Here is an 18,614-nt window from a genome sequence, read left to right on the forward strand (position 1 = left end):
ATTGAACACAGTAGGCCTACAGTGATCTGAATCTGATTACCGTCATTAGTGATCCTATCTTCACATGCAAGCGTAATTAATATACAGCAACTTCGCAAGGGAGCGCATTGCCCCGGGCCATTCACCCATTCCGTTCTAATAGTATACTCTGTTTCTGGTTTTATCCACACCTCCTCCAGTGTCGTGGCGTTGCGTGACGTGTGCGTTGTTGCTATGTAATATGATCCGTTTAAAACCCGAACTGTGTTTATGTGCCACTAGATGTCACTATAGCGAAGCAAATGGGCCGACGTACTGTTTCAGTAGAGCTTGCCGTCCCATGTATGTGACTATGCAGCCAGACGACCTTGTTTTCTCTTTTCCTTTTTTTGTAAACTCACACCTTTCAACACGACCTTTCCTTTAGTTGTATTATGTAGAGATTGTATCCAGGTCAAAACTATAGACTAGTGATTAAGTACAAAATAAATACCCCCTTATGATTTATCCAACACAATGCCACTGTTGGAGGAAAGTAAGTACATTATTTGTACAAGACAAGTACTGTATTTACACTAGGGCTAGGCTATTTACTAAATGTTAGTTACTTACAACTAAGTAACTTTAGTTTGTATATATCGTATTATTACAAAACATAAATTAATAAATTATTCCCTATTATATACTGTCTTAGGCTATTCGAAAATAGCCGAGTATTTTCAAACAAGTTACGAATATCTGAGTTATTTTGTCCACCTCTGCAGTCTGCATTCTGCAACAATGCAAACGTTTCAATCCAAACGTAAATAAAAGCCATCTGCTCTCATATAAATGTAAACACGAGTCAGACTCCTCCTCCAAATATGGGCGTTCACGTCAGAGCCATAGTTCACGTCTGCCGCCGATCCCACCCACTTGACGTGAAACTCCCCCGTTCATTGGCCTGAACACATCGCGGCTCCGCCCCATAGAGTTGCTCCGCCCACATCTTGGCAATCCTGTCACCGCCCCATCATCTAAAATGCCTGGTTTTCGAAAATAGTAGATCTAAAAGCCCACAAAGCGTCATGGAAGCGACGCCTTGTGATATTGTAGATCTGCTATTTTTTCGAAGCGCGACACCACCGTGCGTGTGATGGAGCATACATGAGGCTACAGACCCCCCCCCTTACGAAAAGAGACAAAAACAATCGGCATCATCACAGTCAGACAAAACATATATATACCGTACTAGGGGAAACTGTCCGCCGTTAAAGCCGAACCGGGCGCATCATAAAGCGGATGAAAAATCATGGTGTCTCCGGTAACAGTGGTGAGTAGCGAGCTTTATACCGCCACGCCAGCGTTTTGATGATATGGAAACCAGATAATCCTGATACATTCAGTCTGTCATCTTTCTACCAAGTGAAGTAACCCGTCTTTGTAGGGCTGTCTGTTATGTCATGTGTGATAGTCTTGGTTGGTAAACCCGCTGTTTATTTTCTTTAGAAGATCATTTATGTATACCCCTTTATTTGCATGCTAAGAAAAGCTGCAGACCACTTACGGGTTCCACAGTTATCACCTTGGCTTTGTTACTATTTATGGCTACGAAAATGAATTTGAGAAGAGGTGATAGAAGAAGGCACAACAGGAACTTTTTTTTTGTCGGTTCGTATGGTTGCTTTTTGTTAGTTGACATGTTGTTGGCATAGACAAAACGGACAAAGACCGAGCGCCAACTTTTCCTGTAGAATCTCTGCAGCATCTGAGTCGGACAGGACTCTTCTACACACTTCTAAAAGCACAGCCCTGGCAGACAAATAAAACAGGCTGTCACGTGACCACCTTTTTGTCTTTGCTTTTTCTCTGGACCATCATGTCGCGCATGCGTCGACTAATGTCCCACTGCCTCCGTTGGCTCATTAGAGGTGAATGTTTTTTTTATATATATAAATGTTATAAATACACACACACACGCCCTGAACATGCATTGTGACCTTGTAGATCTGTTTCCCTTTTTGCTACCAACAACCTTGTGTGATGGAGTATGATCTATAAGCGTATGGTGGTGAACACCTTCACCTAAGTAAGAAACCCATTTGTTGTGGACATGACAAGTCAATAATTTAAAGTGCTCCAGCATCCGCATACTTTGACAGTTGCTGCTATGAAATAGTATCCTGGTGTGGTAGTGTGTGACCTGGCCTTAGTGGCCTATATACTTTAGCCTAGCCACTAGAAGTTTAGCCTAGCCTATATAATTGTGTTGCCCAGAGGAATTCCTGAACTGATCATGATGTATTGTACAGTATGTGGTTCTCAAACCTTTTCATATGTCAAGGATGCCCAAAATGATAAACTCAGCAACAATTATTACTCTACTTTTATAATACCACTTGGTATTGTATTTTATCATTTTAATCGTTGATTAGTCACCTTTACAATGAGGTATAGATTGTAAAGATAAGGCGTTCGTGGAATGAGCAACACCGCTACACGTGTGGGTAGCGCCTCCAAAAAATTGCCAAAATGGCAAGTGCTTGGTATTCAACCCTAGCCCCTTTCAGAACCCTCGGTTACCTTTTCTGAATTTTGGACGGTGGTACCCTAGGGTCCCTCATCGGTTATTCCACTCTCCATAGGACGCAGATTTACCTACTCTCTGTTCACGGAGACCTGCTCGGTCGCTTGAGTGTTGGTGAGATGTTTCAAAGATGCATACAGAGCTTTAGGAGACTGCAGAAACGTGTGCGAAAAGGCGCTAATCGGAGTTGCCGTTAGTATTTTTAATCTTCGCTTAACTTCTCTCTCCTCTCTCTTCCTTGACTTCCTTGTTGACTTCCCATTGTACCGCCTCCCGCACCGAGACGGCTAGCTGCACGTCCTAGTTACTGCCTCTGATTGGCAGACCGCGTACATGCAGGATGTTTATAATGCTGTTGTGTCGTGGGAGGCGGGACATGGGAAGTTAGGAAGAGAGAATTTCAGAGAAGCCAAAACTTAAAAAAAAAGATTAAAAATACTTAACGGCAATTAGCGCCTTTTGGCACACATTTCTGGGGTCTCCTAAAGCTGTTGTATGCATATTTGAAACATCTCACCAACACTCAAGCGACCGAGCAGGTCTCCGTGAACAGAGAGTAGGTAAATCTGCGTCCTATGGAGAGTGGAATAACCGATGAGGGACCCTAGGGTACCGCCGTCCAAAATTCAGAAAAGGGCTAATTCAACCCTTGCTTTGAGTTGCTTAGTGGATTGGATGATTGCACTCTCCCACAGCAATAATGGGGGGAAAACATATCAGTGTTAGGGAACTCTGTAGCGGGTGGAAGATCCAAAAGCAGCTGCAATAGCTTGGCACCATGCTGGTCACCAAACCTTAGCCACATTTTGCTGTGGGATGGCATCCCGTTCCTCAACCAGGTTTTGTTGCAAGTCAGCCAACGTGGTTCTGTTCACTCTAGAGTACAGCACGCCCAAGCTGATCCCACAAGTGTTCAATTGGGTTGAGGTCTGGACTCCTCATGGCAGGCCATTCCATCCTCTCCACTCCCAAATTCTGGAGGTAAGCTACTCTGTGATGATCTGTGGGGGAGAGCGTTGTCATCCTGGAGGATGGCGTTAGGTCCCTGATTCTGAAGATATGGGATCGCCACTGGCTCCAGAATCTCATCCTGATATTTCACTGACTGCATTGATATTGCCTTCAATAATGACAAGTTGACAACTTCAAGTTCTGTCTTGCCTGTGAGAGAGATACTGCCTCATACCATGCCAAGCTGTTGCAAATTCTTTGGAGGGGCTACCCACACGTTTAGCTGTGTTGATCATTCCACGAACGCCCGATCCTTACAATCTATGCATCGTTGTGAAGATGACTAATCAACGATTAAAATAATATAACATACAATACCACTTGGTATTATTAAAGTGGAGAAATAATGGACCAAAGTTACGTTTCCGAACTTTTGTTGCTGAATTTATATAGCTGTGGACCCCATCTTAAAAAATATTTTCAGGGATTTGAGAAAAAAAACTTATATATATATACAGCTCCATCTCAAAAAAATTGGATATTGTGCAAAATTAATTTTCTTCTGTAATATTCAAAAAGTTTCATATATTCTCATTGCACATAAAGTATTTAAAACCTTTTTTTGTTTTAATCTTGATGATTATGGCATACAGCTCATGAAAATAAAAATAAAATCCCTATCTCAAAATATTAGAATATTTTATAAGACCACCATTTATTTATTTTTTATTTTTTTCTCCAGAAATGTCAACCGTCTGAAAAGTATATTTATGTATTCAGTCAAATTAGTTCATCAATAGGAAGTGGCATGGAGGTTGTCTGCTGTAGCTCACCCTAACTTACCTTTGGTGGCACAGCAGCTATAAGCGGGACAGATATGGTGTTGTGTGATATGTTGTCATAAACATTGTCAGCTATGTTCCTGCCGTGCCTCTTTGCGTGCCTCCTACACATGGGGGATATGGGCTGCATGGGCACGTTGTTCTTTGTGCTTGTACGTGTGTCATATTCTGGACACTCAGATTACCTAGAATAGAAGTGGAGATGTCGTCATGGGTGGCTGTTCAAACATATGTGCTTTTGTTGTCTTGTGGCCGGAGGTAGGCCGTCAGTGCCCCACAGCTGTCTGTTCCAAACAGGGTCGTGTGTCCTGTTACAAAGGCCTTACACCCAGTGTTGTTTTTGGCAGCAAATTTTTATTTTAGTTTTGGTCATAGTCTCTTGAATAGTTTGCATTTAGTTTTAGTCACATTTTAGTCACCTGGAATGTTTTAGTGTTAGTCTAGTTTTAGTCGACTAAATCTACAGTTGATTTAGTCGACTAAAATGTATTTTGGCGGGCCTTGATGCCGTCATAATGACTGTTATTACACTTGCTGAAAATAACCGATCTACAAGCTCACAACGCGTCGCAGCGCGATGCGTTGTGAGCTTGTAGATCTGCTATTTTCAGCATGCAACCAAGTGTAAAAAGACTTACTGGATCTCTTGTCCACTAGTCCCTTCCTAACATTTTAGTCTAGTTTATATTCGTCAACAAAATTGTCAATATATTTCTTAGTTTTAGTTATCATTCATAGCTTAGTTTTCATTCGTCAGTGGAAAAAGTTAGTCGACGCACATTTTTCGTCTTAGTTTTAGTCGACAAAAACAACACAGCTTACACCACTGGTTCCAAAACACATTTTCTCGTTTTCAACCACTGTCTTACACAACATCCGTGTACACCTCTGTAGTCTTATCTTCAATGGGGCTTTCTGAAATTGTTGGTGACAGTTTGGAATTTGAATCCATTCTGTATAATAAGAACATCTTGCACTAGACTGGATTACAGTACTTAAGTTGACAAAGCACAAAGGAATCTGTGAACCTCAAGCCAATTAATATTAGTTTGAAGCACAAAGCACATTCAAAGCAGCCATGGTTGTCCAAACTGCAAAGTGCTGTACAAGTTCAAATCAAAATTCTAATCGGCATAAAGAAGCAAAGAGCTAGAAGCACAACAGAAAACATTGCGTCGGTAAAAGGCAAAAAGCTAATTGCAGCCAGGGTCAAAAAGATGAGTCTTTTAATAGTGAGGATTTAAAAACCTATCTGGGCCGATCTAATGTGGAAGCGTATAGAGCGTCGCAGTCCCGCCCCCTACCAGGGCCCAGAAAATGATTCCCCGTTCATCACCCAACCGTACCCGGGACCACATGGAGGTAGTTTCGGGACCGATTGAAGTTTACTCGGACCCGGATCACTGCAATGTGAAAGCATTGAATACAGTTGAATAAAGTGTACTCGGGTGCGAAATAGTCAAGGCCAATCATGTGAATCACGGTCAGCGGGGACCAGGCAACCGTATTCGGGAACAGTTTGAATCAATCACTCAGTGAATCGCCCTTAATTGGAGGAAGAGACTGGGTGGTCATGACCAGAAACTTTCATTTTGGTCTTGCTCTCATCGAGACTGAGAAAATTGGTGTCCATCCGGGATTTAACATCACGCAAACAATCTAGCAGAAATGAAATAATTGGCTGTAAAAGGCTTATTGGACATAATGGCTCAAAAATGAATAATGACTTAAAAGTAAATGACTCTTTGATTTCTCTAGTCTCTATACTAATTCAGAAATGAGTCATTCTACTGGGTCTTCCTTTACACCAAGAGAGAAACTAAATTCTGTTCACTGGTCATGTACATTTGGTCAATCATTAACCCATGCATGCAGGACATGTAGCAGCTGGTGTACAACCAACCAAGTGTGTGATAACCTGTGTTCCATGGTGCGTTTGTAAACAGCGTTCCATTTGTATTGGGCTAATCAAAGGAGAGATATATCATATAAGGCCAGGGAATGCATTTATAGGGTCTAACATGTTGTGTTCTCTGCTTCTTTCTTGGTAACGTTATGACTCATGGTCACTGTTGATGTCTACCAGACACAGTGGCTTCATGATCACTGTGATGCTAAAACCATAGCATGCCATGCCTCCCCACATCACACACAACAACACATGTATACATGTAACGCATACATGCACAAGACATAACACTCACCAGCATCAGAAATAATATGGCTTACAGATACTATGCAATCCAGGCATATTTTGTACATGACATGCTGAATATACAGAGTATAATGTATTGTATTATATATTGTAACTTGGGCATTGTCTTATGTATATTGAGTATTGACACGTAACATGAGACTGATCACCCAAACCTTTCTGAGAATAACTCGGGTGGAAGTACTGTAGACTGCTGGGGTGTGATGATAAGAGCAGGGAGTTCTGCATCGTTCAACCTACTGTTGGAGCGGTTAAGATAGGAACAGTAAAATGGAGAAAGAATAAAATGATAATTTGTACTTTCAATGAAAACAATTGATTTAGCTTTACCCACTTGAACTCTAGCATCCCTATTCTGGGGTTAACAATCTGGAGACACAATGTTTCTGCCCCACAGCGACAACATAGACATTCATGGTCAGTTTGTGCTCCTCCTCCTTAACACAGAGGTCACAAAGCTGCCACGTTGAAAGCAACCCAGCACAACAGTAAATGTGAGTAGGGAAAAAGGAATGGAAGTGAGATGGGTTACTTTAGTGCAGACAATCACATCTAGCAGTACAGAGGTGAGCAGGGCAGAGGCCTGCAGACATCAGAGCGAGTGTGCGAACAGCAGTTCTGGGGTCCGGGGACCCCAATGGGTCTTTGAAGAGGTTCCGGGAGCAAAATGTTTAGGGCACCACTTTATTTACTACTTGATTTTCGTGTTGCAATGCTGTTGTTCTGCTTGTAGACCTGCTATTTATGAAACATTTACACAAATCTTCTCTTATGCGGTTCCCTGGCACAAAATCCCTTCAGATGGGGGACAAATGTGTATCATTTTGTGAGTCCTTGACATGAAAAAGTTTGAGAACTACTGGTCTAGAATGAGGGGGCTATTCTGTTCAAACGGTTTGGCCTTATCGACTAGTAGGGCAGAGGAGGAGTAGATGAGGGTTGAGGTTGGTTGATATAAATCAACGGCAAACCACATTACAGTTCAGGATCAGGCCCGGCGTTCCACTGACCTCATCTGCTCCAGCATCCCTGGCCTGAACCCGACCCAAACATCAACAAAACAAGAGCCATTTTCAGATATGAATTCAGATGCACACACACACACACACACACACGCTCAGTTCACTTCACACCGGGTTTATCTGTGATTCTCCAAGCTAAAACATAGGACATCAGCTGCAAAAAACCTGCCACATGTGCTTGCCACACTCACACATACGTGCGCACGTATGGCATGGCTCTGACTGACCTTACAGCTCGAGCTCAAGACTCAAGTTCAAGTTCTCTCTCTTCTGAAGTTGGACTTGTTTAATTAACCGTTTGGCCGCCAGGATTAATTAAAGAATGATTACTAATGCCAGGATATCCCCCCGTTCAACCCTTATTTTGAAGATCCAAAACACCGGAACCAGATGTTGACTGAATGGTATGTGTGTTGTCGGATTAGGTGTTGATCTCTCACTAGCTGATGAGAAGTACAGGCCGGCGCCATTACAGCGACCACTATACTCCGTGCAATAAGTGTTGTTTTGACCAGAAATGCCGACTGGGACGGGGAATTGGAGATTTAACGTAGGTTACGTTTATCAACATTTATCGGCGGAGAAAGTATTAAAGGGCTTAAAAGGAGAATCTCACCTCGGAGACACTGGATTGCTGCCAGCATTCTGTGCAAAGCCCCATGTAAGCCTCGGCACATTCATCCACTTGGAAGCTACATTTCAGTAGAAAAGGCTTTACTACATACTGTATGCTGTGGATCAGCAGTTCTCAAACTTTTTCATGTTAACCATTTAAACACCATATGGGTAACTGGAGTCCTGCAGGACTCAATACTAAGGCTGAACGATTTTGAGAAAAAATCTAATTGCGATTTTTCTGACCAATATTGCGATTGCGATTTGACTCGCGATATATTTTTTTAAATCACACCCGTGTGAAGTAAGTGGTGCAACTCCGTGTGGGCGCCCCCGGGGGGGTCCCCGAAACTTCCAGACCCACAGGAACGTGCCCAGGGTGCCGGCCCGGTTTAGGCGAGCCGCTCCGTGTCCGAAACGGTCGAGAAAGAGTTACCGTGTGTGGGTCCCCAGGCGGTCCCTATACTGTACTGTACTGTACTGTACTGTACTGTACTGTCACTGTACTGTAATGTCACACCTACAATCATCATATAGGGCCTATACAGTTAGGATGCGCAACAGTGACACTTGGTTGTGAAAACCAACCAAATGCTATTTTCGTGCTCGGACAGACCCAGCCAGCCAGCCACCCACCCACCCACCGACACACAAAGCTCCATAATGAAGTGGTTGCACCACTTAAAAAGTAAAGCTTCAATTTAGTATTCACTGTGTCCATTTAAAAAGTAATGAAACATTACCAAATGGCATACCATTCATTTACTTTACCAGGCAGTGATGTCAGGATTCACAAGATGTGAGACAGCTCAAAATAATGTAGGCTAACTAACCAAATTGACCTGTGTTTAATTAACTACAATAAGAATGTGTGTTAAAATTGTAATGTTAGAAATAATTGTAAATAGCTCTCTGGATACAGACCATAAATGCAATGTAATTTCCAGACTTTCTATTTAAGTGCAATTGCTATTAGGCTACAGTTATCTAATCATCAGAGCACAATATTGTGATTCTCATTTATTATTCACATTTAGATATTATGTTCAATTGATTTATTTGTTTTTGAGGGGCAGTAGCCCCTCCTAAATCCAGTGCACGTATGTTCACAAACGTCCTACACAAACATTAAATTCCCATTGACAATTGTATGTCATTGTCTGAGCAAAGAAATAGGCCTAGTGTCTATTTTACGTCATGATGATGTACGATGATAAGAGCGCCCCTCACTTCACACGGGTGGGATTTTTGTAACCAAATAAAAGCATATGCATTGCATAAGTGTAGGCTACATTTTGACAGATGTGATGACAGAATTAGGCTATCAATTATTAGAGATCATTTTGTCTGAGGTTTAAGACAAGCTCATAACTTTAACTTTAATGTTTATGAGCTTGTTGGCCGGCTATTTTAAACTTTTTTTTAATGATGGCTCTCGGATCTCGGTACAATTTCGCGGACCTCGCTCAGACAAATCATTACAAATGTACATGCACCACAATGGGGACCGGTTCACTAGAATCGGGGACGACGACGACAATGTAGCATTTTAATAAAATAAACAGGGGACAGGACAGCAGGACAGCGCCCGTGCCATGCGAAGGTTTGTGGTGTTGCTGCGGGATGTTTTGACTGTCGCTGTACCATGACAGGTCTTGCACAAAACTCTCTTGTTGGACGTCTGTAACGTCAAAACCAAAATAATGCCATATCCCCGAAGTGCCTGATCTCTTTGGGATTAAATTGTGCGGATTTAAGAAAGTTTATTCGGGCTCCGCAGACGCTATCTGCTCCTCAGCTGCTGCTGACTTCTAGCAGTAGCTAGCATTAGCATCAACGGACTGAACACAGAGCAGAGTAGACGTAAATGATGACTTTGTTTTGGGCACTGCGCGAGCGTGTACACATGCACTGCAGTCACATGCACTGCAGGGACACTTCTGATTGGTTAGAATAGAGAGCACAGTATAGCCGTGTTGTAAATACTGGATCAGACGCGCTCCGGGTTGATTATGATTTTTTTTTAATCGCAGCCTTTGCGATTTGCTAATCGCGTGGTTTCAAATCGCAATTTCGGTTTGAAAACGATTAATCGTTCAGCCTTACTCAATACTATAGTGTATTTTCTGTTGTTGTGGGGAAGCCAGCCTTAGCTGAAAGAAGCCGATCGACAAGCTGCAATGTGACTAAAGCTCACAAAGCTTTCCCCACAATAAAGTGGAACAAGGACCCAAAACTGAAATGTATTTGGCCGCACACTCCCAAGATTTGTGTTTCCAACGTTCTTCATATTTCTTCGAGATATTTTGAAAATGGTAGATCTGCAAGCTCACAAAGCATGCAAGACTAGGTAAAGTTAAAGTTAAGTGGTTGAATCGATTTTTCCTATGGTTTGATTATTAAGTTAACTTATTTAGCTGGGGACCCCATTGGAATCCCTTCAAGGACCTCTGGGGGTCCCTGGACCCCACACAGAACCACTGCTGTAGGTTACATAAAATCAGTACCTCTCCATTCATCATGAAAGCAAAGCCCTAATGTACCTGCACCCACTAACTTGACTATTCTCAATGTCATCGCTAATGGTTAAGTAATAATATCTGCACGCTTGAGGGAAGTAGTGACACCAGCTGGTCTGACCAGGCTGACTACATTCACGTCTTCTTGAATCAAATCAATTGAGTGGTGGCTTGCCAACTGTTGTCGCACACTCCACAACCCTCAAAAAAGGTCTGCCAAGAAGCCAATTTGACAGACTCCGTAGGCCTATATGTCACACAGCAGACTCCGTAGGCCTATATGTCACACAGCAGACTCCGTAGGCCTATATGTCACACAGCAGACTCCGTAGGCCTATATGTCACACAGCAGATGACTACATAAATACATTAGTTGAAATGAAACGACGATTTATTCAAAGGTGTACCTGACACAATGGGTTGATCAGGGATTCAGCAGTGCAGCCTTACAGAAACCCTGTTCTGATCTACTAAAAAAATAGTAAAAAGCGGTCGACAAGAATTTCTCAGTCACTTGTAGCCCTCTTTATGCCTGATGAAGGTCCGACCGACAACCTTTCATCCATAAAGGTTTTGTAAGTGAAAACAGTGTGTGGGACTCCCCTCCTTCCTACTCATGCCAACCAAGCACAAATGGATCTACTGTACATAGACTTATATTATACAACAGGTCGTTTTGAGGAAGCAATCTGATTGGTTGAAACAGTATTCTAGCCGTGCTTATATGACATTATAGGAACACCTAATCAAAACAAAGAAATCAGCTGCTCTGTTCTCCAAGAGCGCAGCAGACATTAAAAAATACAATTTATTTTTAGCGATTATCTTAGTTTTAAGGGTAACTGTAACACTGCAGCATTGCAGGCGTGCATTAATGATGATAAAGAACACCCTCTCGTGTAATATTGCTTAATTGTACCGGTCGTTCATTCATGCACTCTGCATATCTTCAGTATGTTTTATGTTATGTTTTATGCCTCTTACCGGACTAATAGAGCACCGAAGTCCTGACGTCACTGTCAGTAGAGGGCGTCAGTCCCCAGGTTTGTGTACTTTTTATTTGCATTGTAATCTCCATAGGGGGATTTTAGATCGCCTCATAAGAACTGTGTTTGAAAAATAAACCGATCACCCCGGCCTTTTCACTCATATGGATATGAAGCATCGACTGAAGGTGGAACTGTACAAATATACCCAAAGAGTAACAAAATAAGCAAAAATAAGCAAAATAAACGATTCAAACAACCCAGAGACTACATTTCCGGGTAGGCAGGGTGGCTGCATCTGCCCGTCGCACAACAGAAACCGAATGTTAATTACGTTTATTTTTATTATTATTTTATTGATATTTAATGTTTCGTGGTTAGTACGAGTCGAGTCACCACCAGTTGATCTTACGTCAACGAGGAATCTCAGGAACGCAATGTGTTGACAGCTGGGCATGACGTATATTAGCAGCGACATTGCCTTCATATGTAGTTTCAAGGCTTTTGCGGCCACATTAATTCCATTTTATCCAGAAACTGGCTGTATCAAATATGAATGGACATCATTAACGACGCACAGCCACTCCCCTGACAGAAAGGCCGGGGTGGTTCAAACACAGTTCTTATATGAAGCGACCTAAAATCGCCCTATGGAGATTTCACTGCAAATAAAAAAATACATGAACCTGTGTATAGGCGCCCTCTACTGAAAGTGACGTCAGACTTCGGTGCTCTATGGAGACATAAATAAAAAACAAGTACTAGAGTCTCATGATAAACATAAGTATGTCTGTCTGTCTTTGTGTGTGCGTGCATCCATCCCATTTATGCCAAGCAGTTGCCAGCAGCAGATAGTGGCTGCTGGCTCTAGAAGCACTCTCAGATTCCACTATGGTGTAACACAAACTGCCTAGTGGTCACTTAGAACACATAACAGAGCGAAATAGACAAAGAATACGGCACTAGTGTTTGGAGCTCAAGTACAATATGCCCGATGTTGCGGCATGAGCTACGCTACGTATACGATGTCACTTGAACAAAATGATACTTGGCACTTTCAGAAACATACTTTTTGGTCTTTAGATTACACAGTGTACACATCGAAAAGCAACACAGCAGACAATGTGTTATATGTCTTCTGTTATTTGCCAGAAGCGATTACTTTACAAAAGATCTCAGTCATTCAGAAATAGTGTTTGTTCATGAGCTGGTCACTGAGCTCTCATTGACTCCAGTGCATTCTGCCGAACTTCCGGGTGCAGTTTGGCTCCCATGGTGCGACGAATCTGCCGTCTGAAATTGCGTGATAGCGAAAATGACGTTGGTGACCTTACCTCCATTTCATATACCTTAGACTACATATTGTCTCAGTAATACAGCCCTCCACCTCTCCACAATTTGGGATGAGTGCAGCAAACTAGCAAAGCATTATGGTCATTGTAGTAATCCAGCAGTGAGACCAGTGTATGTGACATCACAGACACTTTGAAATACTAAAATATCTAAACACATATTACCCACATAAAAAAAACCCGGAAAGTGTTTCTTGTCTCCCAAACATCATTAAAATAACTTAAGATCTGGTTGCAAAAGGGGGGAAGTGGCCCTTTAAAGGTTGCTCCCTCTGCACAAATGGCTTGACCGTTGTGAGCCTGCAGGTCATCAGGTTCCTGGAGATAGAGGGGGGGGTCTGTATCGTAGGGATGAAGGTGGGAGGAGGTCAAAGCGGTTCCCATAACCTCCTGTCCTATTCATGCTGAGTTTGAGCAATAATTCTCAGGGTTATTGTTCGGCTGGAGTTTCCCTTTCCGCAGCTTTTTGTTTAAAGGGCTCGTGCAGTGATGCAAACACAGGTCATCATGACCAAGACAACATTCGGGAAACACGATGATGAGCACCCGGCTACTGCTGCAAAATGCATTTATCCTTTACAATGGGCTTTACATTCACACACAGATGGCAGCTAATTAAACTATTCGAGAGGCCCCAATCTGGAGCAAGTGTCTTGCTCAAAGACACTTTGACACTAACCCAAGTATCAACCGGGAATCGAACCAGGAATCATCAACCACAGAAGTAATCTTTTCCATGTGATGTGTATGTTTTAAGACGTATAAAGGCAGAGAATGACAGTAAATGCAACTGAATGGTTCGTGACACAGCTCACTTCTCAGAGACTTGTCAGAGCCAGCATATGATACATGAGAATATGATGGAAGTACAGTACTCAGTCACTTCACTTCATACCTCCTGCTTCATAGTTGCATGGTTCTGGATGCTTCACCACTCTGCCAGCAGTTCACTTAAAGTCATAGAGGGATTACTTTACTTCCTCTTCCGTGTTTGACACGGAATGCAGCACTGTGTTGCTATGAGTGGAAATGTGTCTTCTATTAATTGAAGACTTGCACTGCATGTGGTGGAATACTTATGGCAATGTCAGGAGACTGGTAATTGCAAGGTAAATCCAATTTATGGATTCATGGCCTAAGATGAAGAAATATTGCCTATATTCATTATATTGTAAAAAAAAACACATTCACAATCTAAACGTAATAAATGTGAATAATTGAATTGAATAATTTACATGTATGGCTAAGCCTATGTGATTCTGGTAATATTACTGATTGTTTTGCATGTCTGTGGCGAAAATAAAATATTGATGGAAATGTCCATCACAAGCTTGCATGGTGATAACTGATAATGACCCCTGCACCCATCTGACTATTTCAACGTGGCAGCCGATAGACCCGAACCCTTTCACGATTTTCAAGTATAGGCCCTTAGCCAGAAAGAGCGACTTCTCTGTGCAGTAGCCTACAATCCCACTGAGTGATTCTCAGAAGTGATCGGTGATCAGTCATGGAGTGTTGGAGCTCTCAGTGGCTCTCTTTGTCCTCTTTATACCCAGATGGGCCCCATGAACATAAAAGCGAGTGGACTGATACAACCTTGAGGAGAGCGAGAAAGGAAAACATCATTATACCAGAAAAATATGATTCCTGGACAATGACTGAGAGCAGAATACAGTGAAGACAATAGCGTGCCTTGGAGGAGAGAAGCAGTGGTTTATATAAGTGTATATAACTACATTTAAGTATTGTACTTAAGTACAATGACAGGGTACGTTTTACTTTACTTATATTCCCATTATTTATACATTATACTTCGACATATCAGAGGCAAATATTGTATTTTTTACTCCACTGCAACTATAACACTTTTAGGAGGTTATATGAGGTTTCCACCCAACAGAGATGAGATTTAGATTATTATTACACATAACACACATTAACCACTTAAGCCATACCATAATATAGTAGCCCATATTTAGATGCCAATGCATACAAATAATGTACTCAAGTAAACTGTTGAATACCAGGCTTTTTACTTGTATTTTATATTGTGGTATTGCTACTTTTACTTTTAAGTACTTCTTCCACCACTGCAGAGAAGAAAAACAACAGAGGGAGCAGAGGGGAGGTTACTGGGAGTCAAAGAAAACAGTTCAGGAACCTGTTATCTTTATACCTACTTCTTTCTCATTTTGTCTAAGCGTTGAGTTTCACTTCAGCCAAACAGGTTCATAGTTTCCTCATTCTACATTTATAGTAGCCAGACTTTAGAGCTTGCTTCCTCAATTAAAGATGGAGAAGGGGAAAAAAATGCTGTTCCCTTTTTTTATCAGCTTCCTTTTTTATAGTGTTCCAATTTTGTCTGCTCATTTCTTTGTGTCATCACTTACAATTGTACTTGTTTAATCTGTATCCTGACTGACTTCCCTATCGTGATCGGAAACAATTGGTATTTGGTATCCCGACCTGAAAATGCATTTTCTGTTTAATAAAGAGCTGGAGAGACATGGAGATTCCTGTTACTGAACAAACATTCAGAAAAACCACATACTCTACGTTTAACCCATTAAAACCGGGAAATCATTTGTGTCATTTTAGATTTATTTGTTGGCTATTCAAATATAGCAAATATACAAGCTTGTACATCTGCTATTTTTGAACATTTTAGAAAAAGTTAGTTAAAGAAAGTTTGAGAACTACCGTTTGTAGAATCAGCCTCCGATTGTAATGGGTCCATTTGTCTTGCAGGTCAAGAGTGAGGGACCCAAGCTGGTCCCCTTCTTCAAGTCGACCTGTGTGTACTTCGTCCTGTGGCTGCCCACCTCCACCCCGTCCTGGTTCAGTGCCCTCATCAAATGTCTGCCCATCTTCTGCCTGTGGGTCTTTCTGCTGGCCCACGGGTTCAGCTTCCTGGGCGCCCGCTCCAGTGCCCGCAAGATCCTGGCTGGCCTCATCTTCTCCGCCATAGGGGATGCTTTTCTCATCTGGCAGGAGCAGGGATACTTTAGCCATGGTGAGAATGTACTGTAAGGCCTGTGATTGTTGACCCAGATGCATATCTGAAAAGTTCAAGTCAATGCTGCTCACTTCAGTTATTAGATTGAAGTTATTATTTTGGTTTTTTTATCCGCTACGCTCATTGAATTAAAGCTTTCTGTTGCCTTCATCCTTCAGGCAGCTTACAGACCTTTCTGTCACACACATGGTCAATGTATTTCACTTCAACTTAGTAGTAATAGTATATCGTTGCTGTCGGGCAGAAACCTCTTATCTCCATATTTTTACTTTTTGTTTTTTCCCTTAAATGAATGCCCTACTTCTTTTTCATGTCAAGGAGCCTCAAATTGACATTAGCCCGCGGACCCCCATACGAGCAGATTTTTACGGCTCTAGCAGAGATTCTCAACCTGTTTAAAGAAAGCCGTCCAGAGGCGTCACGTGGCACGGCGTGAGTTAGTTTCAAGGACCCCCAGTTTGACATGCATATTAGTCTACGGACCCCCAATTTATATTGTAAAATCAATGTTAATTTAACTCAGAGTGTACATTTGCACACTCTGAGTTACAGACCCATAAGGGTCCATTTGGTTCCAAACTATAATTTAGCTGGGGACCCCCTGGAACTCCCTCATGGACCCCTGGGGGTCCCCGGACCCCACTTTGGAAACCACTGCCCTACTTGATCATCATGCTACTAGCGTCACACAAAAGTAGCAGATCTACAAGCTTGAAACGTGTTGTGAACTTCTGTGAGGTGATGCGTTTTGAGCTTGTAGATTTGCTACTTTTCTTTTTTTACAGTTTTGAATTTCAACACTGAAAAGTAACAATTTTGGACCTATGAGGTTTCCACCCGACAAAGACGATATTATTTCCTTACTGTTGTTGTCAGCAACCACTTTCAACCTGGTGTCCCTATTTAGAAGGGATGAAGCGCACCTGCCTAATATCCCCCATTGTCACTCCCTTTTAATTAGTGGTAGTAGATGTTTGAGTTCCCATGCGGGGGAGCAAGGTTAGACTGGAGGCGGTTACATGTGTTTACATGTTGTCGTCTGACAACAGAAACTGAAAGCATCACACGTGAAAGCATCACATGCTGCATACTAATCTGCCTTTGCAATGCATATTGCCCCAGGCAGATTGAGTCTGGTGTCGCTCAATTGTGGGTGTGTTTCGGCCGACCAGCAGTAGTGGAGGATCAACCAGGGCTCACTATGCAAACATAGGGTGGGCTTACCAGTCTCTAACCAACCAGGGCCCAGTATGTGTGACGTACAGTAGCGGGCTGTGCTGCTCTAATTGATTGTAGTTATAACCAATAAAGTCAGTTTGAATGTTTTTGTAACCGCCCCGGAAAAAATCAAAACACAAAGGGGAACCAGACTAATATCCACACAGTGATATTAGTCTGGCTACACAAGGCTAGTGTTTCGCACCACGTTGCAAGCTATTTTTGATACTTTTGTGTGACGCACATAGTATGATCAAATAGGGCGTTCATTTATAAAAAAACAACAAAATATGGAGATGAGGTTTCTAAAACGTTACTTTGCTTGCGTCCCCCTCCCCCCTCAGGTCTCCTGATGTTCGCCATCACGCACATCCTCTACTCGTCCGCCTTCGGCATGAAGCCCCTCAACCTGCGTGCCGGCCTGGTGACCGGTGTGGTTTCGGGCCTCAGCTACGTGTTCCTCTACCCCTACCTGTGGGGGCCCTTCACCTACCTGGTGGGCGTCTATGTGGCGCTCATCGGCTTCATGAGCTGGCGGGCGGTGGCCGGCGTGCAGCTCACCGGCGACCTGTGGACGTGGACCAAGATGTCGGCCTGCCTGGGCGCCGCCCTCTTCATGGTGTCCGACCTCACCATCGCCGTCAACAAGTTCTGCTTCCCTGTGCCACACTCACGCGCCATCATCATGGCCACCTACTACGCCGCGCAGATGCTGATCGCGCTGTCCGCCGTCGAGTGCCAGCAGGAGGCGGAGCAGGAGGAGGCCCGGAAGAAGACCACGTGAGGCCGACCGAGCGCTACGGTCACTGCTGCCGCACCTCTGGCCCTTTGTGATTGTGGACACGTCTTGACGCCGGATGTTCAACCCTTAGCCCGCGTCCTAGTCTGGCACCCTCATACCGGTGGTCCGCTACAGCTCCCTCACGGCTATCACCACCCCGCAAACCCCGGTCAACTCCGTACCGTGGAGATACGGCAGTAGCTGTCTGCAGCCTCACTTATACTTAGTTGTGTGCCGCCGCCGTGCTACGTAAATGGCAGATCTACACGCTTGTGTATCTGCTATTCGCGGCAGGCCACGCCAGTGTGCAGCTACGTATAAATCAGGCTTACAACCTCCTCTAACAACAGGCCTACCTGCCCTTATTCATTCTAGTGTAGGGGTCTCTCTCGCACCCAGAAATTACTACAGAGAATGTATAGTATTAGTTTGCTACGTCTGCCTGGAGCATAATTTCCGTATTTGACTTTTACTGGGTTTTTTTATTTAAAGGGGGAACATATCTGAGGGGGGGGGGGGGCCTTCGAGAGTGTGTGTGTGTGTGTGTGT

At 43.1% G+C, this 18,614-nt stretch overlaps 1 protein-coding gene across 1 annotated transcript; it reads left to right on the forward strand.

The window, feature by feature from the left end:
• The first annotated feature begins 1,163 nt into the window (after positions 1 to 1,163).
• tmem86a (transmembrane protein 86A) lies at positions 1,164 to 18,599 on the forward strand. Its single transcript, XM_079501694.1, has 3 exons — positions 1,164 to 1,291; positions 15,799 to 16,063; positions 17,629 to 18,599. Exons 1-3 carry the CDS (start codon positions 1,271 to 1,273, stop codon positions 18,066 to 18,068), a joined length of 726 nt encoding a protein of 241 aa, XP_079357820.1. The 5' UTR covers positions 1,164 to 1,270; the 3' UTR covers positions 18,069 to 18,599.
• The last annotated feature ends 15 nt before the right edge of the window (positions 18,600 to 18,614 follow it).

Source organism: Electrona antarctica (assembly GCF_951216825.1).
Source record: "Electrona antarctica genome assembly, chromosome: 5".
Taxonomy (NCBI): Eukaryota; Metazoa; Chordata; class Actinopteri; order Myctophiformes; family Myctophidae; genus Electrona; species Electrona antarctica.